Genomic DNA, 23,749 nt, shown 5'->3' on the forward strand with positions numbered 1-23,749 from the left:
CCCATCCACTCATTGCCATTAGACCTTGTTTGTGTGCACGTGTGTGTGTGTGTGTGTGTGTGTGTGTGTGTGTGTGTGTGTGTGTGTGTGTGTGTGTGTGTGTGTGTTCTACCTGTCTGACTGACTGATCTGTGGCACATTCTGAACAGCTGAAGAGCTAATGGTCCAGCTGGAGACAGATGGCCTCTCGATAACACTATACCCCCAAGCCAATACTCACACTCTGTCACTCTCTCTCATACATACACACATACGCATGAGGGCACACGCACTTGTGCATCAGCTCTCAAATAGGCGCACACCAGAGAGTTGGATGTACACACACAGTGGAGGGGAGAGATTGTAAATCTATTGTAAACCCTGAGGAAACGAGCCATTCGGTACGAGTTTAATGTTTCTTTGCAATTCCAAACCCACTCGTTTCAAAATTAGTGAGATTTTGGATTTCCTAAGAGCCTGGAATCGCCCTCCCCCCCCTCCCCCCTGCATAATTTCTCTCTTTTGTTGGCTTTTCTTTCTCCTTAAAACACTCGATTTTTTTTAATTTTTGAGTTATCTAAGACTGGTAGGTAAGCTTTACATAATAAAACCCTTTCTTTTCATATAATCCTCCGGGCACATCCATCCATCCATCCATCCATTCATTCATTCATTCATCCATTCATCCATTCATCCATTCATCCATTCATCCATTCATCCATTCATCCATTCATCCATTCATCCATCCTGTCGCCACCAGGGGGCGTCGTGTTTTAATGCAGGTTCCTTATACGTGTCATCCCGGTTTATTAGATGAACACTCATCTCCTTGTCCTGACTGATTTACAAGGTTTTCACATAAAGTGCCTGTTTTAACCCAGTTTTTATTCCTATTATTGTATCCTCCTGTTGACAGATGTGACAGGCTAGTGTTGGAAATCAGCCCCACAGAAATAAAAATCTGTAAATTTGGAACACAGTTTTACACTGAGCTCACAAACTGCCGCAATCTAATAGGAAGCACTTAAGTGCAACCCGTCTGCAGGCTGAGGTTATATAAGCTGTGTTAACATTTTATCTCAGCTGTGATTAGGAGCATCCATGGTAAAATCGAAAACAGTAGTTAACCTCTGTGAGTGCACATTAATTGTCATCTGCTTTCTTTGAGTCCAATTTTTTTTAGAATTGAATTTGAAGAATAGTGTGTTAGTAGGTTGGGAGTGGAAGGGGGAGGAGGTGTGGATCATATTAGTTATACTGGCTCCAACATATGGTTCTGTCGCATCCCGTGTGTGTACCTGCCTCCAGTGCTGTCGTCTAATCACGCCGAGCAAACAAAGCGTTCTGCCTGCTGCAACGAGCCCGCTTCCCTGGGTTTTGAATGTTGCTCATCAGATGGATGCTTTCAGCTGATTAAAACTTTGTCACAATGGAAAATTGTTAAACCCTATTTTCAATTTAGTCATTACTGCCGTTGTTGCTGCCAATCTGTGTAATTATGTTACCTTAGAGTTGAGCTGCAGCTCCTACGAGCTGATGAAATGCTAACAAGAGGGGGAGGTAACATAAGATGACAGCATGTATTTGATTTCATATATTAGTTTTTGGTTGATAAAGGAAGACATATGATACTCTGGTAAATTACTATTATTATACGGTAGTTGCACCCTGAGTGAATACAATTGACAGAAAACCAATTATAAAGGACATTTCTTATTATTGTATATTTCCAGCTAACCTGCTTTTAAATAAAAGTTTGTATTTACTGTAAAATTCAGTGACTATTAATACAGGATCCAAAAAAATGTGTTCCTTTCTTTTCCTTTCACGGGGATGTTAAAATGTTCTGTGACATCAAACACAACTGCAGTCCAAGCAGATTTAACATTTTCTCCTATGTCATATTTCAACATGAAGTTGTCATGTATAATTGAACATAAAATTATTCTATTCCCAAGATGCCATCTTGAAATTTTGTAAAAAATAATCAGCTCATCTTGGCAAGCTTGACATCGCCAGCCCCCCGTGTCTCAAAGGAAAGTATTAATGATTAAGAATGGCATCAAAAAATGACACGCTGAGTTGTGGGGGGTTAATTGATGCTAATTGCCGTTCAGCCGTCAAGGAGATATGTCGGTTTCACTGCAGACAAAAACAACGTAATATTAACCCAACAGTTACAGTTCACAGAGTTGGTGGAGCTGATATGTTGTCTTTTTATTGTCTCTGCAGGGGCATGTGAGCCCGGTGGGGATCTGAGTCTGTGCGGACTCGTTGATGCAGCTCTCACTCCATTCCAACCTGCTCCTGCTGCAAAAACCTCACAACGGGCCTGCGTGACACATCAGAAAAGCTCACCTACCGTAGCCCCCTGCAATCCCCCCAGTGATGCTTCAACTGTAGTCCCTCACCTTCACCACACTCCTGCAACTCTTCCTAATCCTCCTGCGAGCTCCTGGGGCCCGACGGGAGCGGCCCAGAAGACTTCCCCTCTGCTGCCCGTTGACCTCCCTCTGTCAGCTACAATGATGGAGCCTGGTACCGTGTCTGCCCTTACAGAGGAGTGTCTCCTTCAACCTGCCCGCACCTGCCTTGGCTGTTTCATCGAAACCCGTGATGCCACTCGCCCCAGTTCTAACCAAAATCCACCCCATGACCCAAACAGTAACACTGACACGGAGTCCGGGCTGAGCGTTCGGATAGGGGACGTGAGCCGAGAAGACTTCTCTGACATCAACAACATCAGCATTCAGTGCCTGAGCCATGCAGGGGAGGCAGTGAGTCATTATGGAGAACAGCTCCTTAATGACCAGCTACTGAGTTTTCCACTGCCGAAAGCCCCAAGTGAGGGCAAGAGAGAGGATGGAAACAAAACAATGGAGGACTCTGATGACCCAGAGGATGATGCAGCAGCTAAGAACCTGTATGAGGGACTATTATTGGACAAAGTGAGTGGAGAAGAGGTTCTTCTGGCTAATGCCAGCCAGGACTGGGGTTACTTTGAGTCGTTTATCAGTGAGAGTAAGATGGAGCTGTTGGACCTCTGTTCGAAGAATGAGCTGTCAGTCAACCTCTTCTCTGAGGAAGATGTTGACAATTTATTTGACGACGAAGACGACGATTCAACCTTAAGCAGCGATGTCTGCTCGCTGAAAATCCGATATGAATCGTTCCAAGACAACATGAGGGAAAAAACAAATGTGCTCCAGGAGGAGACGCAGTTCAACTTCTTCCCAAGTGTCCTGGCTAACTGCGCCAAGAAGGAGGAAGGAGCCGGTGTCTTAAAGAGAAGTGCTGATGAGATTCAGTCCAAAACAGAGGACCTCATCCTGGAGACAGGCCATGATGAAAAGGCTGGGGACTTCAGTGGTAGGAGCCCCCTTGATGGCTCCCAGGGCTCCCCAATGTCAACTTCGAAAGTCAACTACTTAATGGACTTCAATTCTACCGAGGAATCAGGCGAATTCAGCGACGACAGCTCCTGCACCGGCTCTTCCTCAGACACACTGCAGGAGAGAAAGTATAAAAAAGGCCACTCAAAGAGATTACTCAGCCCTTCTAACCCTCTCAACTACGGTTTACGTTCCAAACGGAAGGTACGATACAGTGATGATTACTTGTATGACGTTGACTCGCTCGAGAGCGAAAAGAATGCAGAGAAAAAGGAGAAAGCTCCTGCTGGCCAAAAAGAGGAAGAGGACGTTGACTGGTGCCCGAAAAAACGTCGGAAATCCTATCGCAAAGAGCCGCCAGTGGTGATCAAGTACATCATCATCAACAGGTTTAAAGGAGAGAGATTAATGTCTGTGAAAGTGGGAAAGTTGGACCCTGTGGATGCTACCGTCAGCTTAAACACAGGCACATTAAGCAAATATGAAACACTGGCTCCTCTGAAGGACTTCTGGCAGGAGAGGCAAAGAGAGAGACGGGAACAGCTCATGTTGGCTGCCAGGGATAAACAACAACGTGGTTTTCATCTAAATGGTCGCCACCATCGCCTTTGTAATTCCAGTCATCCTAAAAGGAAATTCAAGATTGAAAACAGACTCAAGATTCAGAGGATTCACACAGTGGAGCAATCAGTAATAGCACAGTGCTCTCCTCTGTCTGAACGGGGCCATGGCGGTGTCACTAAGGAAGAGTCCACCACCAGGGTAGAGGAAATAATAGCACCCCCAGGCCTCTCAGTGACATTGGACACAAACTCTATCATGCACGCTGTCACAGCCAAGAGTCGCTCCCAGGAGAGGGAGGAGAGGGAGGGGAGGCGATTGGGAGGAAATAAAATAGTCAGGATAAGGAAATTCAAAAGTGAAGCCAGACTGAGGAGCAAGAAAATGAAAGAAGCAGAAGGTGAGGAGGGAAAGAGCATGACAAATGAAACAGATGCCTCCGTTGCCGTGGCGCAGATACAGGGTCCTACTGCTGGGTTGGACGAGGCAGGCATCAGCTCAACAACAGACAAACCCCCCTTTCCGAACAGTGCCAACGCCGCTCACACGTCTGAGGAGAAATACCCCTTTGTTTCACCCACCTGCTCTCCTGACAAAGCTTCCTCCTCAGAGGGGGTGGAGACGGGTGTCCCTGTCATCCCTGGGGGCTACCTGCAGACCCTGTTAGATGCCTCTGACTCTTCGAATGGAGCAGCTATCTCTTATTTCCCCCAGCAATCTTCTAGGCAGCAATATCCTCTGGGGCTATCCCTTGAGGAGAAACAGTTTTCTTCTTTGCAGCTGGCCCAGAGCTGTGTCCTCTCTCCACCGTCAGAGTCCGAGCTCCAGCAGTCTCCTCAAAACTGCCCCAGCTTCCCGCAGATGTGGCACCCGCAACTATGCGCAAGTCACAGCCAGAGCTTTGAGCCGGAGACCCCTGAGACTCCTATCTTGCCCAATGACTTCTCAGCTGCCGTGCCTCTGAATGAGAACCTGCCAGTTTCTAACTACAGCCAGCTGAGCCCTGAGGCTGACAGACTACTTTACGAGAAGAGCTACCTGGCTGAGGCTGGGCTGCAGCCTGGAGCAGATCTGCAAGTGTGTCAATCTGCCGTTGTAGAAGGCCAGGCGCAATACCAGAGAGGTTCCCTGTGCACAGACAATGGTAGGCTTATCAGCTATGACTCAGTGGGCTCTCTATCAGCCTCCTCCAGCAATTACAGCTCCCTCAGCCTCAAGTCTTGCGAGCGTGAGGGTGAGGAGGAGGGCAGAGACAGCTTCTTAGCTCACTGCAGTCCTAAAGTGGTGATTCAGCAGAGTGTGGATGCCCTTACTCCACTCAGGGAGTCCTCAGACCTGCTGGACATCTCTAACTTCACCCCTGACAAATTTAGACACTCATCGTTGTCAGAGCTTTCGCCCCCCGAGACCCCAAACCTGTCTCCCCAGGTGGTTGGGCGTGAGGTGAAAATAGCAGGGAATTCAGGAGAATACCAAGATGTGAACGACATGAGTGTGGACTGCAACAGGGAGGTAAAGTGGAACTGTGAAGTTATGCGGCAACAAAAGCACACAACAAACACATACAACGTGGAAGACAGTCAATTTCCACTGCGCAACTTTAACAATCATGATGTGTCTGCTGACAAAAAGGAGCTGGGAGGTACAGAGTTTGATGAACAGACTGCTGAGATGTTAGCTGGTGAGAAAGGTATTAAGTCAAAGAGAAAAGGCAATTGTAAACAGACAAGCGCAGGACAGAGTCCAAAGAAAGTCCGGGCTCCCAGAGCTCCAAAATCAGATAAGGTCAAGACGCCGAAACAGAATTCACGCTCCACTAAAAAAATTAAGGCCATGTTGGAGAGTAAGGCAGCAAAGAACCAGGCCGGTGGTTGCGGCACAAGTCTGACTGACAGCAGCGGCACTGGCGACTGGTCTGGCACTGGCTGGTCTGAGAGCAACACCCTGGTGGGAGACGACCAGAGAGAATTTGAGGAGCCCTCCAACATTCTGTCCAACATTGTATCAGGCATGGCGGAGGTCCAAAGGTTCATGATGGCCTCCATTGAGCCACTGTGGAATCCTATGTCTGAGGCCTGCATGCCCTCTGAGGCCAACAGCCTCAACCTAAAGACCCTCAAAATCTTGGCAGGTACAGAGGCTGACCTGAAGAAAAAAGGCGCTGTGTTAACAGGGGCTGGGAGAGGCAGGAAGGTTGGGGGCAAGGGAGGAAAAACCCAGGCAAAATATAACCCCACTCACCCTCTCTTCCCCCAGCTCGCTCTTGGGTGCAATATGTTCGATAAACCCAACTTTATAAATCCCGGGCCTGCCCATAAAAAGCTGTACCGTCATAAAACCAGTGCAAAGTTTCCTCGGATTGAGACACTGAAGGGGAAGCGAGCTGAGAGAGACCCAAACAAGGATATAGCACTGATGACCTCTTTTGAGAAACTGAGGTAATATTTTGTTATCAGCCACTGTTGCAACCCTTCTCGCTTTCCCCGCTACCTGTTCGGTCCCCCCACCAAGCATACCTACACTGATGCTATGCCAGAGCTGCATGAGTACTACGTCTCCCCCTGACTCCTCCCACTTCCTTTTAACCCTCCCCAAAGAGGAAATTACTATCTGCATGAAAAACTTCTTGTACTTTGCAAACTACCTATTGAGTGATTGTGTCAAGCTTGACTGAGATTTGAAATGACCATGGCTGCATTTTTCTTGCTTTTGTTGTTTCTGCTTTGTTCTTCTTATAGTCGTTTTTGGTTTACTTGGTCTGAAAAAAAAAGGAATAAGCCTTGAAAACTGTTCTGTCGCCTTGATGAGGAACTTTGTTTTTGTGTGTTCTCAGCAGAACTAGCTCCCCCGAATTATGTATCTCCCCCTCCCCTAAAGATGTAGCTATATACACAAATGCATTGAGTGACATCTACGCATCCCCCTCTTCATCTGTTTCTGTATGCAGAATATGGATGTCCAGTTGTTGCCGTCCTTCATACACTGCCTGGCTCATTTCAAGAGGGAATTCTAATGAGCCCTATCTAAGCCCCAAGACATCTTGAAACACAAGATGGGACCATTTTTGTATTGATGACATATCAGACATTGTCTTTTTTTTTTTTCGCTACGAGTTGGAACAACTTTCTTTTTCTTTTTATCGAGTTGAGCTGTTTTTTGTTTTGTTTTTCTTTCGTTTTGGCGTTTAGACGAACCATTTATCAAAATTTACATTTCTACGCCTTTGCAATTCATAACCTCCACCCTCAGAGTATTTTTGTCAATGTTGTACAGGGACATGCAATATTTGCAAAAAAAAACAAAAAAAAAAAACAGAAAAAAAGATTATAATCTTAAAAATCAATGTGCCAAAAGTAACAATGCTGTGTAAATGACCTCTTATCTATGTGTGTGAATATTGGCTGTTGCTCTTTTTTTATCCACTGGAGCATTAGCTGCTCGGGTTAGAGGTTCCTCACAGAGACTCGCCACTACAGGAATTTATTTGGGACTTTTCTCTCTTCTCTCGATGAAAGGCACCAACAGCTGGCAGTGGTACACCGCCACTCACGAAACCAAATCAGAAAGACTCCAAATTCTCCTTATTCCTCCCCACCCTCAACTTTGTTTGCCAAATTCAATTTACCTCAACATCGTCTGGCACTGAGAAGCAGGAAGGGAGAGGGGGAGATCTGCTCTGAAGGCCACTTTAGAGGAAGCACGTGGGGGGCAAAAAAGGAGATGCTCAAACAAGCTTTCTCTGGACCAAGGAGCGCGTAGTGCAGATGTTTGAGGGTAAGCAAGGAAATTATTTGCCAGTTGGGGCTGTGCCTCAATGAAAAGCTCATTTTGTACTGAAAATCCAATCCATTCCTCAGAGAGATTCTGATGTCCACATCAGTCGCGAATGAACATTGCATTTTTGCAGCTCGATTAAATGTGAATGTGAACGCAGTTTTAAGTGCAAAACGAGATCGGTGATATTGTAAATGAAGGAAGCATGTATTTGCATCGGCTCCACGTGAGACTCTTTTTTTCCAACCTGAAATGATCATTTGAGAGTAATCCTTCATTTTATTTCCCAATGAGTTGAACCTGCATCAATGGTGTTTTCATTTTGGGTTGCTTTCCACCTCACGTCTAAATGTGACCTCTTTCTTTAGTACTCCGTCTTTAACTGTTTTTGATTTGGCAGAAAATATTGGCACCTTAAAAAAGGGGACACAGAAGGCACAAATAACGATAATAATATCACTAATAATAAAAGCTTGCCGTCTGGGCTCAGTCACTTCCTCACGCATGGTTCCTAAAATATTGAATTGATTCCTTTTTTGTGGAGCCCTTTGCTTTTAAAAAAGGCCTTTTTTTCAGACATTTGACCTCCTTTTCTTTTCATTTGAATGTTAGACATTTATTTTTTTAATTATGTGGCAGTAATTACATGATGCCGCACACAGACGTGCAGACAAATGAAGGCTTGATGTAGAAACAGGCACATTCTGATGCAGTAATTGATAGTTCACATATGACAAGGATCACAATCAATATTTCTCTGTCTGTTTTCTCTCCTCTCTGCCATAATCCTTTGTTTTTTCCTCTTTTTTTCCTCCCATCCCCCCCCCCCCCCCAGCGTATCAGGGTTAGGACCAAGACAAGCTGCTGATGGGAAAGCTCCATGTGGGCCTCGTGCCCATTTAGTCTGCCTTCTCTCATTTCTGCCTGTTGTCAAATTGAATGTACTTCTCTGAGTTCAGATTTTTGTTTCTCCTTCTTTGGGGTTTTAAACGTGCCACTGTTGAGCTGCCTCATGTTAATGGTGCTAAGAAAGCTTACAGATTTTCTTTTTCTCTTTTCTTTTATTTCCAGAGTTAACAAGATGAAAAAAAGAAATGCAAACTAGATTAGGTACCTAACCCTCTTTATGAATGTATATTCTAATGTTCCGTTTGATGTATTCACTTCATGATTCTTTGACATTGATTGGAATTACTTTTGCTCTTTTAATTAAAAGATTACCAAGCTTTATATATACTGTCTAGAGTTGTTACCAGAAGGTATCTTAATGAACTCTTGACACTACAAAATCTTGTATATTTTTTGTGTGCCAATTTGTAACATATTTTGTAAGTGTATATTTTTCTTAGAAAGTGCTGTGAAGTATTTGTGTGTGTGAGTAACCTTTTATGCGCCTCTCTGGGCAGTGGAAAGGATATACGATGACAAGTTTCTGGTTTTAAAAACCAAAAATACGAAAGTATCAACAGAAAATTAGAAATATTTACATTTTGTTGGAAGTTTTGTAATAAGACCATGATCTTGTTGTGGGAGTGTTGTGTTACTGTGCAAAACACAAATAAGCAAAGAAAAAAAAAAAGAAAACTCAGAAAAAATATAATTTGTGAACAATTTGCTGTTTTATAGATTTACATGTAAATTATTTGAGTATGATTTTGTTCTCTTCTTTTCTTTTTTCTTTTTGTTTCGTTGTAACTGTTGCAAAGGTTTTAAATATTTGTGATCAAGCCTGTATGGTGATAATGTAATATTGGTAACTTGCTGAGTTTTGTAATAATGTTTATGGAGTAAATATACAAATTAAAATAAGATTTTGAATGCTGCTTTCTGAAGAGATTTGGGCTATGTTTTTATTTGACCACCAACTATAATAGAAGTTAAATATCTGTGGGTGTATTCCAAGATTAAACTCTGCCTGTTGTTTAATAGAGCTTTTCTTGATTTTTAACTTTTAGAAAAATCAAAGCAATGCAGAAAAAGCGAAATGCATGAGGAGATTTTTAAAAAAATTATATACGTATAATAAATGAAAGATAATAACTCCAAGCTGATGCCTGGAGGCTGACGAAAATGTTTATATTCGTTCGATGTTGATAAAAATGTAATCGTAAAAAGGTCAAGGATATTCTCCGTGGCCATATAAGCAGTCACATTTCAACAAATGCGGCGATTAGGTGAGGATACCTTCTGGAGCTCATGGATGAAAGGCATTTTAATTTCGGCTCAAGTCAGCTTGGTGTGATTTTAATGTCATATCTAATTAGCACGCAGGGTCGAGCATTGCTGGAGTTGAATTCTCCTCCACGGCGCTGAACCATGCGGCTGCGGTCCACGCTGCTGCTCGCTCTGCCATCCCTAATTGGAGCTGGAGATACAGACTCAAACCATAAACAGATCCTGTGACGTGCGCCTCCCAAATTGTCAGGCGGTATTAGCATTGTTTTTGTTCTTCAGTCACCCATAACAGATCGGGGAGTGGGCAAATGATACGATGCAAATGGTAATAGAAGGGATCAGACACACTTGTGGTTGGAAAATGAGACCCTGTTTTTAGCGCCTGCTCACACCTTTGCAGAGTCTCATTAAGGAGAGCGATAATGTAAGGCAAAATTCAGGGTGCTTTCTATATTAGCAATACTAGAGTGTTTTCATTTTGTGCCACGTAAAATTCCAATGCAAAAGTGTTTCTTTGACTATCGCAAAGCTTCACTTACCAGGTTGTTGCATCCAGCCCAGTGAAAACCACAAATCCCAGTGGTAAATCTGATTCTGAATCCCTCCCATATGGATTTTCTTTACAGCTTGGTAAGAAAACATACCCCCACATGCCAATGAGCTATTTAAAACCCACCACAGATGTGCCAGAAAACACTCAGGTATAAAGCTGAAAATCTGCTGTTTTTCTGTGCTTGTGAAATGTTGACAAGGTCGTCAAAGGGCAAGCCGGGAGGCCACTAAATCAGATGCTCAGTCGTCGATAGCGTACTCTACAGCAGCCATCGGTAAAACTATGGCTAAATATATAACAGCTGTGACCTTAACAGCAGCGTATACAATGTTCACTACTGCCAGGTAACAACACACTGCAGAAAGAGGGATTTTATTTCTAAAATATGCCACCAACAGTTTAATATAAAAACAGCTGCCTGCCAGACTGCACGTAACTTTTTATGCAGGGATTTTTTAAAATTGTTTTTGGGTTTCCAGCACTCCCTTTGACCCTGATCAGGAATAAACTATTAGTTGATGGCTGGATGAATGAATGGATGAATGGATGGACTCTTTCTTCTGTTTTTGTTAATGTTCATGCAGACATTTTGGGGTTTTGGAATGATTTGCTCTGTACTGACCGTCTAAGGAGAAAACAACCTTCTGTTGCTTCCAATGATCAAACCATCCGATTTTATGGTTGTACTATTCCTGTAGTCACAACTACAAAGTGAATCATGAGATTACACAGTTAGGCTGAAAATGAGTGTGTAACCGGTATCTGGAGACAAAACAATCCTTTCTCCCATTCACTACAGCTGAGACTTAAGTTCACCATCACATCATAGATGTCTATAAATACGTGATGAAAATGGTTACTTCCTTAATTTCTAAACAGCTGAATAGGAAAATGTTAAATTTTCCTGTAAAACTGTTTCGTGACTCAGGTTGTCCGAAATTATTATTTATTATATAGAGATCATTTGTTTCAATAATCAGCAGGTTTCTGACAAAGTGGGGATCATTTAATCATCTTATGTCTGTTGCCGCTTTAGGAGATAAAAAAAAGAAGGCATAAATGTCAGACGTTATGACCAATTGAATGGCTCAACTTGCTTTTATTGCTTTATAGAACAGCTAAAATGCCAATGTAGAAAAACATAAACACAAATCGTTTCCCCAGTTTCACTGAAGTGTAGGATTTTGTTTAAGTTGAGGGCTCTTTGTCTTTATTAAATTAATTAGTCAGGCAATATGTGGTTTGGTTGGATTTGATTTTATTCAAACTGGCTGTGTGCGCGCATTTATTATCTCCTATTGCGCAGAGAGGACGAGTCTATACATTTGTAACCACGTGGTGGCGCTGCAGCACGCAAACAACATTTTGACAACACTCGCCTTCCAAATATATCCGTGTTCCTCCGTGTGAATTATTTCCTGGGTATCACCTGTAAGGCAAAATTCCCTTCCTGCGCGCTCCCGTCTCCGCGCACAGCGTTCGAAATGTCTGCCTGTCAGAATATACCGAGGGTGTATTAACCCTCAGGACCCTGCGTCCGATCGTTGTTGCCTTCCTGAAAGAAAGAAAATGGAATCCTGAAATCGCTCTAAGCTACATAATCAGGCCTCTTTCGGTGGAATTTTTGAACAACGAGTCGAACTTGGGCGTACGATTCTGCTATTACAGACATCACTGAACAGGTAATCGAATGCTTTTTAAATTGACAGACTCTACATTATTCCACATTATGTTTATTTTCACCAGCTAGCCAAGTTTAGCTCGCTAGCTAGGTTTGGGACGCGTACGTCACCGGTTGACGTCGTCCGTTCATATTATTAGCAGGCAGCGATGCTTTAGCACGTTGGCAAAGTTTTCTTCTTCAGACATAACCTTGTTTTGCCTTTATCAAACAGCCAGTGCCGATAGGAAAAATGCAATTGATACATTATCCTCACACTACCGATATCCCTGGTAAGTATACATGCGATGGGGACAGATTTGCGGGGTTCGTTGCTAAGATAGTCACAGCTAACCTTAGATCCCCCCATGGTAGTGTATGCAAGTTAGCCAATCGGTCATTTGAAGCTAACTAGCGTTAGCACAGGGAAAGTTTTTGGATTCTCGGATTCGGGTGATCTCCTCGGGAATCCAATTAGGAACAGCACACAAATCTGAACCACGTCAGAGGTATAATGAAGTATAATTGTTTTATTTATAATCAGTTTGTTAATGGGTATTAGATATTCCCGGTAGTAGATGTCAGTTCGCATCCTTGGATAATGCTAACTGCTGAGGGGCTAGCGTGTATTTGGCTACATGATGGCCATTTTGTTTTATCATTTCTTGGACAAATACTCTGTATTTATGCCGGTAAAACACACCCGATTGAAGAATGTGCCATATTGTGAAAATGAAGTTCTATAATTGCATGACCTCACTCGGGTAGCTAAGAAGTTCCGTTTGTTAATGTCAGAAACCTTTGGAACCAGTGACTAAATTCCGTCCTGACATTTGCTGATGACACTGGTGTGACAAAAAAAGCCTTCCCCCCCTTTACTCGATTAATGATTTGCAAGAGACACTTTCTTTTAAACGTTTGGTGCTCAATCACTGCTATTGTTTGTGGTGTGTGTGTGTGTGTGTGTGTGTGTATATATATATATAATGCCTATGCTAATCTGTATCTTCTGTATTCTTATTACATCCTGCAGCTGCTGGACGTTGCTGAAGTTTGGAGCTCATTCACCTCCCTCCTCTCTGAATCAATGGAGGGCTCCGACAGTTCAGACCAGAATGGCGGTGACCGGCCAGAGTCGCTCCGCAGGAGGCAGCAGGACCGTTTGGGCCGAGAGGAGGCCTTCTATCAGTTTGTCAACAATCTCAGCGATGAGGACTATCGCCTCATGAGAGACAACAACCTGCTAGGCACCCCAGGTATTAAACCCTCCTTTACAATACTTATCTGTGAGTGTTGCTTAACTGTGTGTGTCTGGGGAGCAGAGATAACATTTAAAATGAACTCTAAGGTTCCCAGTATGAGCATATGTTCTAATAAGTAATAAGCAAAGACTGCTGTTATATAGTGGCTGTCTCTAGTGTCTTACTTTGGTCAAAGTGCGACAGCATGCGGAGACTGAAGGCGCCCAATCCATTTCTGTCCCAGGACAGTGGGAAGGGGGATGTAAGTTTGGAGCATCCTTTAGTGGAGCAACCTGCAAGGAGAGGGCATTGGAGGGAGAATGGCATGCCCTGGTAAGTCTGGTGGTTTTCAGTATTGTCGTGATGCCGTGTTAGAAGAAAACAGCCCTGTGGTCTAATAAAGTGCAGACTTTTACCCCATTTTTGTCTGTCTGCAACTGTAAAGCTGTAGCTGCTTCTAACCAAGAAATGCCCCGTGTCTTAATCCTTCCAACCTCTTTTGCAGGAATTGTGTTTTTGTTGACCACGTCGTGCCACTGCACCAAAGTCAGTCACATGGATGTGGCGGACAATGACAGTTTGTGTTGGAGATGGTTACTGGGATCTTTATTCAGGCACCAGTTAGGCTGCTGACATAAATGTGACAAAACAAAAGGTTGATCCTGGGTTCATGGTAAAAAAATGAATCCCTGCATATTCTGCTAAAGGGTCCCAAAGCTTTTGGGGTGCTTTATGCTCCAATTAAGAACTTTTCACCTTTGGAGTTGGGAAATGAGTGGATGTATCAGTGATGCTGGAACATCGTCCTCACACACGCAGGGGAGGTCTGACTAGAGACGTTTGGTCAACGAGGAATTTGTCGGCTGGGTGTAATCACATTTTATTAACAGAATTTTGAAAATAATATACATATGTTGTGTTATCCAGGAGAGGCAACAGCAGATGAGCTCTTAAGTAGACTCCAGCAAGTCAAAGAAGGCCAAGAGCAGCAAAATAGTGCCCCCAGTAACGATCGGGGAGAAGAACCTATCGGTAAGATTGGCTCTCTTTGCCCTCAGTTTGGTGTTGCAGACATGGTTCTTGACGCTGCTGACTTTTCCCAGAGCCAACTGAGAGTGCTGAGGATTCCGCCAGTCTCTTGGATTGGCTGAACACAGTCAGGCAGCCGGGCAACACAACCAGAACTGGGCACCGTGGAAACCAGTCGTGGCGAGCCGTGAGCCACACAAACCCCAACAGCGGCGATTTTCACTTCAGCCTGGAGATCAGCGTGAACCGAGACCTGGCCGAACAGCAGGCCGCCGCTGAAGGGGAGGAGGCACCTGAGCAGACGCCTGAGGTGGCCCCTGAGGTGGCCCCTGAGGTGGTTCCTGAGGTGGCCCCTGAGATGGCCCCTGAGGTGGTTCCTGAGGTGGTTCCTGAGGTGGCCCCTGAGATGGCCCCTGAGATGGCCCCTGTCGGTCCAGAGGCGGCGGCGAATGCTGCGCCACAGGTTCCAATGGAGACAGAAGTAGTCGAGGAACCGGTCGTTGAAGAGATGGCTGTAATTGTGGAACCAGAGCCAGAGGTAGAAGAGACGGTGTCACCCGCTTCCCCACCGGCACAGCGCCCCCTCTCTCCTTCCCCACGCAGAGGATTACGGAGGCCGTGCAGCCTCAGTACGGAGCCGCGCAGGACGAGAACCCGAACAGCCAGGAGTCGCTCCCCTTTAAACCTGGACCAGTTGGACGGTCTCTCTAATTACAGCTCTCTCGGCCCAAACTCGGCCGCTAACTCTGCCCCTGTGCCTCAGGTTGAGGGCAGTTCTCGGACTCGACACCACATCCCCAGGCAGAGCACCGGTGATGCTGATGTTCAGCTGTCTAGAGCGTCTGTGGAATCTCCCCCCGAAGCCCCAAATGTTTCCTCCCAGGAAGGTGAAGCTACTGCGGCAGAAGGCGGCGCTTCGGGTCGCCGCCCTCCGACTATTATGCTCGATCTGCAGGTGCGCCGCGTCCGCCCGGGCGAGTATCGGCAGAGAGACAGCATTGCCAGTCGCACGCGCTCACGCTCCCAGAACTCAAACAACACGTTTCTATATGAGAGCGAGCGAGGTGGGTTCCGCAGGACTTTCTCGCGCTCCGAACGGGCCGGCGTAAGGACTTACATCAGCACAATTCGCATTCCCATCCGTAGAATCTCGGACGCCAGTTTGGGCGAGGCCACGTCAATGGCCCTCCAGTCTATGATCCGCCAGATCATGACTGGTTTCGGGGAACTGGGCTACCTCATGGATTCAGACTCTGATTCTTTAGACTCGACCCGCGGGGCCAACCCCTCCACTGACCACGCCGACGTTGTCAACAGCGACAACCCTGCCCCCGCCGCTGCTCCCGCCACCGACGTTGACGGCGAGCCTCCCGTAGCAGCAGGAGCCAGAGCAAGGAGAGCCGAGCCTCCTGTGGACGAAGGCCTCGCTGCTGCTCCACCTTCCTCCGGCGGCAGAGCTCGACCCCGACCCCCTGCCGGCCTGGAGGAGCCCAGCTCGCTGCCCTTCCTTCGGCTCGCCCACTTCTTCCTCCTGAACGACGACGACGACGATCAGCCCCAAGGACTCACCAAAGAGCAGATAGACAACCTCTCCATGCGCAGCTTTGGCGAGAGCGACGCCTTGAAGACTTGCAGCGTGTGCATAACGGAGTACGCAGAAGGCAACAAGCTACGGAAACTTCCCTGTTCTCACGAGTACCACGTGCACTGCATCGACCGCTGGCTGTCTGAGAACTCGACTTGCCCCATTTGTCGCAGGGCCGTGTTGGTTTCAGCTAACCGAGAGAGCGTGGTTTAGCCCGTCAGCCCGCGGGCCTGGTAATAACCCATAGGACACTGTTCACTCTTTATACCGTTGTTTGATCATCCTGAAGTCACCCATTAGATTTGATTTCTCCATGCCGTTTGTAGTATGCTATTTATTGTCCAAGGTTAGGCACAAACACAGCATGCTGTTTGACCCTGTAGTGAGCCAACAGTTGATCGCATCACAGTAAATTCTGCTCTCACTCGGACCGAAAAGCCCGCTGACACCAGCCTGCAGGTGGGTCGGGCACACAGGCTGTTTCTGTGTAAGCACGCTCCGTATACACACACACGCACACACACACATGGACACCAGGCATTCGATATTAGGGCGTTATTGCACCAGTTTAAAAGTATTAGCTGTAAATAAGCTTGTAAACTTTTTGAGTCATCATGCTTTGTATCAGTGAGTTGCTTTTGAATTGCAAATAATGTCACGAGAAGTTAGAGCGCCTTTGCCACCAGTCTGCAGATGGAAGAATCCATGTCTAGAGGGGATTGTGCAGTCAACAATTTGAAGATTATGTCCGCCTGATACTGGACAAGGACTTGAAATGTATGTTGTGTCTTGTTCTTTTTAATTCGCCTGTAAAAAAAACTCATCTATATTAAAGGTGCATATAGAGTTGAACATTAAATGGTCTTGAAAAATGTGTGAAAGTCCAGGGAGTCTGTTCTGGAGCCGTCTTTATTTTCTTATTGAAAGTGAGTGATATTGGAAACAAGTGATTGTACTGTTTTAGTCCTATTAATTAATATGTGTTAATTTGAACTCCTGCTTTTCTTTATTTTGCATTTATAACACCATTGGTGTACAGGTGGAAAGCCTGGATCACCCGTGGTCACCGTTCGAAGCAAAGACTTGTTTTTAAAATGTGCTGAATCTAATTTAATTCTATTTAGAGCTTCATTCAAAAGACTTGGCAATGAAGAGGAAAGTGCACCGGCCATGCTGTCATGTTTCTGAGTTCACTCTAATGTGTTTTTTTTGTTTGTTTCTTAGAGCAAAAATTGGATCTAAAGTCAAATAAGCATAAATGAAATGTGTGGGTTTTAGACTGCATTTGCAAAGTGATTATATTCATGAATTCAAATCAGGTCAGAATTTCACGTCACGCTCTTCCATACAAAACCTGTATTGACCTCTGAACACGTTGACTGGTGTGGATTAAACTTATGCTAAAGTAAATAATAAATAGTTGTTTTTATACTGGCTATATTTTATACATTAAAATAAACGGACTTAAGCTCGGAAAAAATCAAATAAGGTGAAGAAAATGCGGACATCGTTTGTGACGTCACGCCGAGTTTCACGTCCACAGGTCAGAAAACCAGGAAGTAACTAGTTGACTAACTAGTTCTTCTCCGGCGAGGATGGCGCTTCGGACAGTGGGAAGGTGTCTGTGGAACTTTCAGAGAAACCATTCTAAGGTACCATAGTTCAATGTTTGTAAGAATATATATATATATGTGAAAATTTTTTTGAGTGGAACTCTCGACGTTCACATGTCACTGGACGAAAATCGGTCACCTGCAACCAGAATTAGAGGATTTCTTCAGCGCAGATAACTAATAACGGTGAAAGTATCGGGGGAAATTTGAAAATTAATGTCGTATAAAGTAGATCAATTATTTTTATACAAGGATAGGAGCAGATATGTGGATACTGACTGCAGTACTTCCTTTGGCCACTGAGTAGCGTTGTTTCGCTAACACCCTTTTTACCTAATTGACAGCGATATTTAAGGCGCGCAATTTAATCATTGTTTCCTTTATAGACAGTCACTGTCGGGGGTTTCAGGTTAAAAACGACCTGCCCAGTTGAAGTGAGCCATTTAGATCATTTAGTTCTAACCGTGCAGAGTGTGCCAGACACGGTCAACTTCTACACCACGACCCTCGGCATGCAGGTCATCACTTTTAAGGTATGTCAGAAGTTACCATGACACTTAGGTCATATCAACACGTGTCAGGCTGAAGAAGCTGCTAGTAGAGGGCAGACTTTGGGTGTTCCATTTTTGTCCTGCGGCAGCGCGGAAACACATTTCTTGTGTTTTAAGGGAAACCGTAAAGCTCTGGGGTTTGGCCAGCAGAAGTTCAACCTTCACCAGCTGGGGCAGGAATTTGAGCCCAAAGCAAAGCATCCAACTTCAGGCTCCGCTGACCTGTGTCTCATAACCAGAACCCCTCTGGCCCAAGTAGCTGCACATCTGAAGGTATTTGACCCACTGCTACCACATTTCCTGGGTGATACTTTGAGATAAAGTCCACTCGGTTCATTTACGGTGTTGTTTTAGGCCTGTGGCGTTGAGATTGAGGAGGGTCCAGTGGAAAGGACTGGAGCTGTGGGCACCATCACCTCCCTGTACTTCAGGGATCCAGACCACAATCTCATTGAGGTGTCCAACTATATGCAGCCATCAGAGGGCTCCTAATGAGACTTTGGCTTTTACACAGAAATGTCTCCAACCACCAGACTGTTTCTTTCTTTTATTTCTCAGAAACAGACAAATACTAAATAGAAATTCAAATACAATTCACTGTTTCAGGATCAGTTTTGATCTGAACAGTGTAGCTCAACGAATTTCCAGAGATTATGTTAAATTACTATGTTTGACGAATGAGTACTTTACTAAGTAAAATAATGTACAATTCTCTGTATCAAGTGCCAATTATCAAGAGTGTAGATTAAAATTGAGTTACCTGTTTGAATTTTTTAATGAATATGTATTTTTTGACACGCATTCATCTGTTCAGATCTTTTGTGGTCGTTTTTTTTCATCAGTGATCTTATTAATCTGTCACTAAAATGCGAAGCTGAGCCAGTCCAAACGCTTCATTTTGCTGTTCATCAGAACTTAAAAATTGTAACGTCACTAATATGACAGCAAAGATGGAAACTTTCTCAGTATTATTCTATTATCCTTTTATTATCTTATGCGAGATTACAGCGTCTGCCTCTGAGGATGAGTTGTGTTTGTAGTGAGTTTGCTATGGAATAAGTACATTTCCCAGCAGGTTATGACATGTTTGTGTGTTCAGTTCAGTTTGCAGAGGAACATATCAGGAGACACAGGACAGTTTTGTTTGAAATAGAAGCATTGTGGTAAATTCCATCAGCTCCACTTATCGGTCAGGTTATGGTACTGCAGCAATACCAGCCGCCAGCTCTTCGCACGGAGCCTAAAAAGGTGTCCATTTTCTCCCCGTGGTGTCGCCAACGCTGAGCTTAATACAGGTCTACACAGGTATGATGGCCGAACTTTAAAACCTCTTAAGACCCGAGCTCTTGTTTGATATGCATTTTTATTTCTCTTTGCTATTTGGGCTTATTGGAACCCAATAAGTATAAAAACTAAGCATCATCTTTTGACATGATGTAGTTTTAGAGAAAAATGATGGCCACATATGTGTACACTTGGTCTGAATTACCATAAAGCACAAAAATCAATAATACAGTTTTTGTGTAATAGAATGAAAAACTCTTTATTTACATAGTTTTGAACATGTTTTGAACAGGTTATACTGTAATGACAATAATAACACATTAATAACACATACAAACATAGTTTTGAACCTTTTTTGAACAGGTTAGACTGTAATGACAATAATAACACATTAATAACACATACATAGTTTTGAACATGTTTTGAACAGGTTAGACTGTAATGACAATAATAACACATTATTAATAACACATACAAACATAGTTTTGAACATGTTTTAACATCACAGCCCAAAAAACAAAACAAAATAACACGTCATATGTCTGTCACATCTATTTATGAAATTCTAAGAAACAGTTGCGCTCGGTTTGTAAGCACAAGAACACCTTGCAGGTCACGCAACGCACTCGGGTTCTCCCTGTGCAGCCTGCTGCTCTGCATCGTGCTGCATTCTTCATGTTGACCATCTCTGGGAGATGTGCATTAGCCCTCCTGCGGACAGACACATGGGGCACTGCCATCACTGGACGTTTTTTCCTTTCTAACGAGTCATCTTCTCCCTCTGACAGCTCTGGAAAGTCTGCATCATCTTCTTGGCTATGATGCTGGGCCAAGAAGGTCCTGGCCACGTCAATGCGGAACTCCAGGAACTGCATGATGCTCTTCCTTGGTGCACCACACGTTGCCAGATCTTTCCGATAGAGTAGCCAGCTGTTGGCTAAAGCCAGATCTGTAAAGTGCATTAGCATCCTAAATGTCCACTTCTTAGTACGGCTGCTCATTCGATAATAACTAATCATTCTGTCGATCAGGTCAACTCCACCCATTTTGAGGTTGTACTCCCGAACAATGCATGGTCGGGAGACAGACACATTTTTTTTGTTTCTTGTCCCAGCGCTGGCAGGTGTCTTCAGGCTGTGTCCCATGAACAGCAGATATCATTAGAACTGGTTTGTTGTCAAACCACTTCACGACACACAACTGTCCATCTTTGGTAGAAACTTCTTTTGAAGTACCTCTTCCTGAATTTTGCATTATTTTATCGGTAGTTAACTTCTGCACTGCTGCAGTGACCCGGTTCTTCATTACTGTACCAGTAATGTACAGGTCTTTTTCAGCATTTGCTCCGCACCTTGGATGCTTGTGAAGAGCTGGTCACAGTACACTTTTGTGCCACGATGCAGAGTTTGACACAGACGAGACATTACTAAACTTCCCAAACCCAGACCCTCTGGTTCTTCGACCTGCTCGCGCAATGCAGCTGAACCTTGATAGAGATCAAAGTCCAGCACAATCCCATCTGTTGTGGCACAAACAAAGTTCTTTATGCCAACAGGGTTTGGCTTCATTGGCAAATACTGCCTACATGGACAGGTTCCTGTGAAAGGAATCATCTGTTCATCTATAGATACGCATTCAGGCCGAGTCTGAGACCTGCAGCCTTGCAAAATCCTATCCAGGAAAGGTCGCACCTTCCAGAATTTGTCCCGCTTCCTCAGGTCTTCTGGCACATCATCATCAATTAGGACTTTTAATGATTGTCTCAGTCTGAAGAATCTGTCCCGAGTGAATCTTTCAGTGATAGGAGTGACACTGAAGGATTTGGACCAGTACATTCTTATTTTGGGGTATGGGACACAGGACATCAGAATACAGGCACCAAAAAAATGGTAGACCTCATCTACTGATGTTTTGAGTAGGTCCCCACTCCTACTCAGTGACATAGCGTTTGTGCAATCTGCAATGGTTTTCATTAAATCTTGATCTATATACTGTTCCAAATAGCTCAGTGGGGTCCAGCTATTTCGGTCATGCTCAGTTTCATCCTCATTCTTAAACTCTACTAGGTTTGGCATCAATGGAGCTGCCCTCCAGCGCATTCCACGTCCTGCACAACAAGAATTAAAATACAAATTGTGCTTATTGCGAAGACGACTCACACAAGCAATTCACTGAGGTGTATTGGTGCATAACATAGTTGAATCTGAGTGAACATTTATATGAAATTTTATGATTTGCCTTCAAGGCATGCCAAAATAAGAACCATTATTATTATTACCTTCATAAGATTGTCCCTGAGGGCTTGGTCCTGTTGTTGGCTCTTCTGGGCCATCATTTGAGCAATCAGCCTCATGCCGAGTTCGACAGCTACTTCTGGGAGTGTTGGATCTGGCCGCGCCATAGCCTGAACCTGTACCTGTCCCTGAATGTCAGCAAGTGTTGTGAATTGGCATTTTGCTAGAAACATTGAATGGTGCGGTACCTTTATGTACTCCTCTAAAACATTAACTTAGCCCTAAAGCCCTAAAATAAACAAATATCCACTAAGTCTTGGCTAACCATTATCTTCACCACGGAGACGTTTACGTCCCCTGCTCTGTTCAGTGGGCTGTGGAATGGGGTACTCATCACCACTGTTCTCATCCTCACTGCTGCTTTGCTCCTGAGGTTGGGGTTGATAACTGGCATCCAGGATGTCGTCATCATTGTCAGACAAATCTAAATCTGACGTGTCTCCATCCATTGCACTGAGTAATTCCAGTGCTCTTTGCAGAGAAAAACGATCTGGAAATAAAATTGTTGGTTTGTGAGGAGATAGAGATTTGAAGAGTGAGAGTATTTTGGCAAGTTTCATGGCGAGTACCACCAATAAGCGACATTCTAGAGTTTGTGAGGACAAATAAATGTTCTGCTTCTGTGAAAAATCATTCCAAATCAAACATAAGACAAATGACAAACTATTATTTTTATCTTTTAGAGTAAGGGGGGAGTATCGGCATATTTTATTGTAATGGAAATATAATCATTATTTGTTATGAATGAACAAAACACCTGGATGACCACACAATGAACTTTTATTAGCGTCATGGGATTGAAACAGTGCCGGTGCTTCAGTCGTGCTCTTCGGAGGTTTCTATGGCTTCGGTTGTCCACCAGATATCCCCATCACTGAAGTCTCGAAGCTTTGAATCTTTTTCGACACAATTGTTAGGAAAGTGGTGAAGTGGGGAAGCCTCAGTGCTTCGTGAGGCTTCACCACTTGCCCACCCCTAAAAATAACATTTTCGGTCCCTCTGTACACATGTGTACATCAGGTTTAGCAGCATATTACATCAATACCTTTACTAAACTTTGTCAAATTTGTATGCCATAGCAAACTTACAATGCTTGTATGCAAATCTAAACAAGAATAAGCCATTAACTTTGACTGGACCTCTTACCTGGTCGATATTTTTGTTTGGAGTTGCTACCGGAATTTTCGAACGTGTTCTCCGCCATTTTGAGTCACGGTATAGTGTAGTACTCTTCTGACACCACTAGGGGGTGGTGTAAGTATCCACATATGTGGCCATTAGGCCCCAGTTAAGCAGAATTAATTACTGTGGGAAATCTAGCCCAAAATGTGATGTCCACACATGTGTAAAGCTCTGGGGTTTGGCCAGCAGAAGTTCAACCTTCACCAGCTGGGGCAGGAATTTGAGCCCAAAGCAAAGCATCCAACTTCAGGCTCCGCTGACCTGTGTCTCATAACCAGAACCCCTCTGGCCCAAGTAGCTGCACATCTGAAGGTATTTGACCCACTGCCACCACATTTCTTGGGTGATACTTTGAGATAAAGTCCACTCGGTTTATTTACGGTGTTGTTTTAGGCTTGTGGCGTTGAGATCGAAGAGGGTCCAGTGGAAAGGACTGGAGCTGTGGGCACCATCACCTCCCTGTACTTCAGGGATCCAGACCACAATCTCATTGAGGTGTCCAACTATATGCGGCCATCAGAGGGCTCCTAATGAGACTTTGGCTTTTACACAGAAATGTCTCCAACCACCAGACTGTTTCTTTCTTTTATTTCTCAGAAACAGACAATTACTAAATAGAAATTCAAATACAATTCACTGTTTCAGGATCAGTTTAGATCTGAACAGTGTAGTTTAACGAATTTCCAGAGATTATGTTAAATTACTATGTTTGACAAATGAGTACTTTACTAAGTAAAATAATGTACAATTCTCTGTATCAAAGTGCCAATTATCAGGAGTGTAGATAAAAATTGAGTTACCTGTTGGAATTTTTTAATTAATATGTATTTTTTTGACACGCATTCATCTGTTCAGATCTTTTGTGGTCGTTTTTGT

At 44.1% G+C, this 23,749-nt stretch overlaps 4 protein-coding genes across 14 annotated transcripts in view; 3 read left to right on the forward strand and 1 right to left on the reverse strand.

Annotated features, from left to right (window-relative positions):
- nexmifb (neurite extension and migration factor b) overlaps positions 1–9,538 on the forward strand; it is a 48,112-nt gene extending 38,574 nt beyond the window's left edge. For all 5 annotated transcript variants that reach the window (XM_057042515.1, XM_057042520.1, XM_057042516.1 and 2 more), the window contains one exon: positions 2,212–9,538. In XM_057042515.1, coding sequence (XP_056898495.1) covers positions 2,212–6,374 — 4,163 coding nt within the window. In that variant the 3' untranslated portion in view covers positions 6,375–9,538. The remainder of the gene's footprint in view (positions 1–2,211) is intronic.
- A 2,308-nt stretch (positions 9,539–11,846) lies between these two features.
- rlim (ring finger protein, LIM domain interacting) lies at positions 11,847–16,823 on the forward strand. Of its 5 annotated transcripts, none has more exons than XM_057043032.1 (5): positions 11,847–12,116; positions 13,128–13,350; positions 14,263–14,367; positions 14,439–14,734; positions 14,771–16,823. In XM_057043032.1, the coding sequence occupies exons 2-5, from the start codon at positions 13,182–13,184 to the stop codon at positions 16,160–16,162; spliced, it is 1,962 nt and encodes a 653-aa protein (XP_056899012.1). In that variant the 5' UTR covers positions 11,847–12,116; positions 13,128–13,181; the 3' UTR covers positions 16,163–16,823. The 5 variants fall into 5 exon arrangements, with proteins under 5 accessions (XP_056899012.1, XP_056899011.1, XP_056899008.1 ...); XM_057043031.1 differs by having other exon boundaries at positions 14,439–14,698; positions 14,735–16,823; XM_057043028.1 differs by having other exon boundaries at positions 11,848–12,116; positions 14,439–16,823.
- A 632-nt stretch (positions 16,824–17,455) lies between these two features.
- Positions 17,456–18,969, forward strand: LOC130531184 (glyoxalase domain-containing protein 5-like). The gene is made up of 4 exons (XM_057043034.1): positions 17,456–17,601; positions 17,949–18,095; positions 18,231–18,386; positions 18,468–18,969. Exons 1-4 carry the CDS (start codon positions 17,545–17,547, stop codon positions 18,603–18,605), a joined length of 498 nt encoding a protein of 165 aa, XP_056899014.1. The 5' UTR covers positions 17,456–17,544; the 3' UTR covers positions 18,606–18,969.
- A 660-nt stretch (positions 18,970–19,629) lies between these two features.
- On the reverse strand, positions 19,630–22,901 carry LOC130531185 (uncharacterized). 3 transcript variants are annotated; one of them, XR_008952030.1, is made up of 5 exons: positions 22,838–22,901; positions 21,957–22,181; positions 21,676–21,819; positions 19,815–21,504; positions 19,630–19,747 (listed from the first exon to the last, which is right to left on the reverse strand). XR_008952030.1 is itself a non-coding variant. In XM_057043036.1 (4 exons), the coding sequence occupies exons 1-4, from the start codon at positions 22,893–22,895 to the stop codon at positions 20,702–20,704; spliced, it is 1,224 nt and encodes a 407-aa protein (XP_056899016.1). In that variant the 5' UTR covers positions 22,896–22,901; the 3' UTR covers positions 19,630–20,701. The 3 variants fall into 3 exon arrangements, 2 of the variants coding, with proteins under 2 accessions (XP_056899016.1, XP_056899015.1); XM_057043036.1 differs by having other exon boundaries at positions 19,630–21,504; positions 21,676–21,813; XM_057043035.1 differs by having other exon boundaries at positions 19,630–21,504.
- Between the last annotated feature and the right edge of the window lie 848 nt (positions 22,902–23,749).

Source organism: Takifugu flavidus, chromosome 9, assembly GCF_003711565.1.
Source record: "Takifugu flavidus isolate HTHZ2018 chromosome 9, ASM371156v2, whole genome shotgun sequence".
NCBI classification, from domain to species: domain Eukaryota; kingdom Metazoa; phylum Chordata; class Actinopteri; order Tetraodontiformes; family Tetraodontidae; genus Takifugu; species Takifugu flavidus.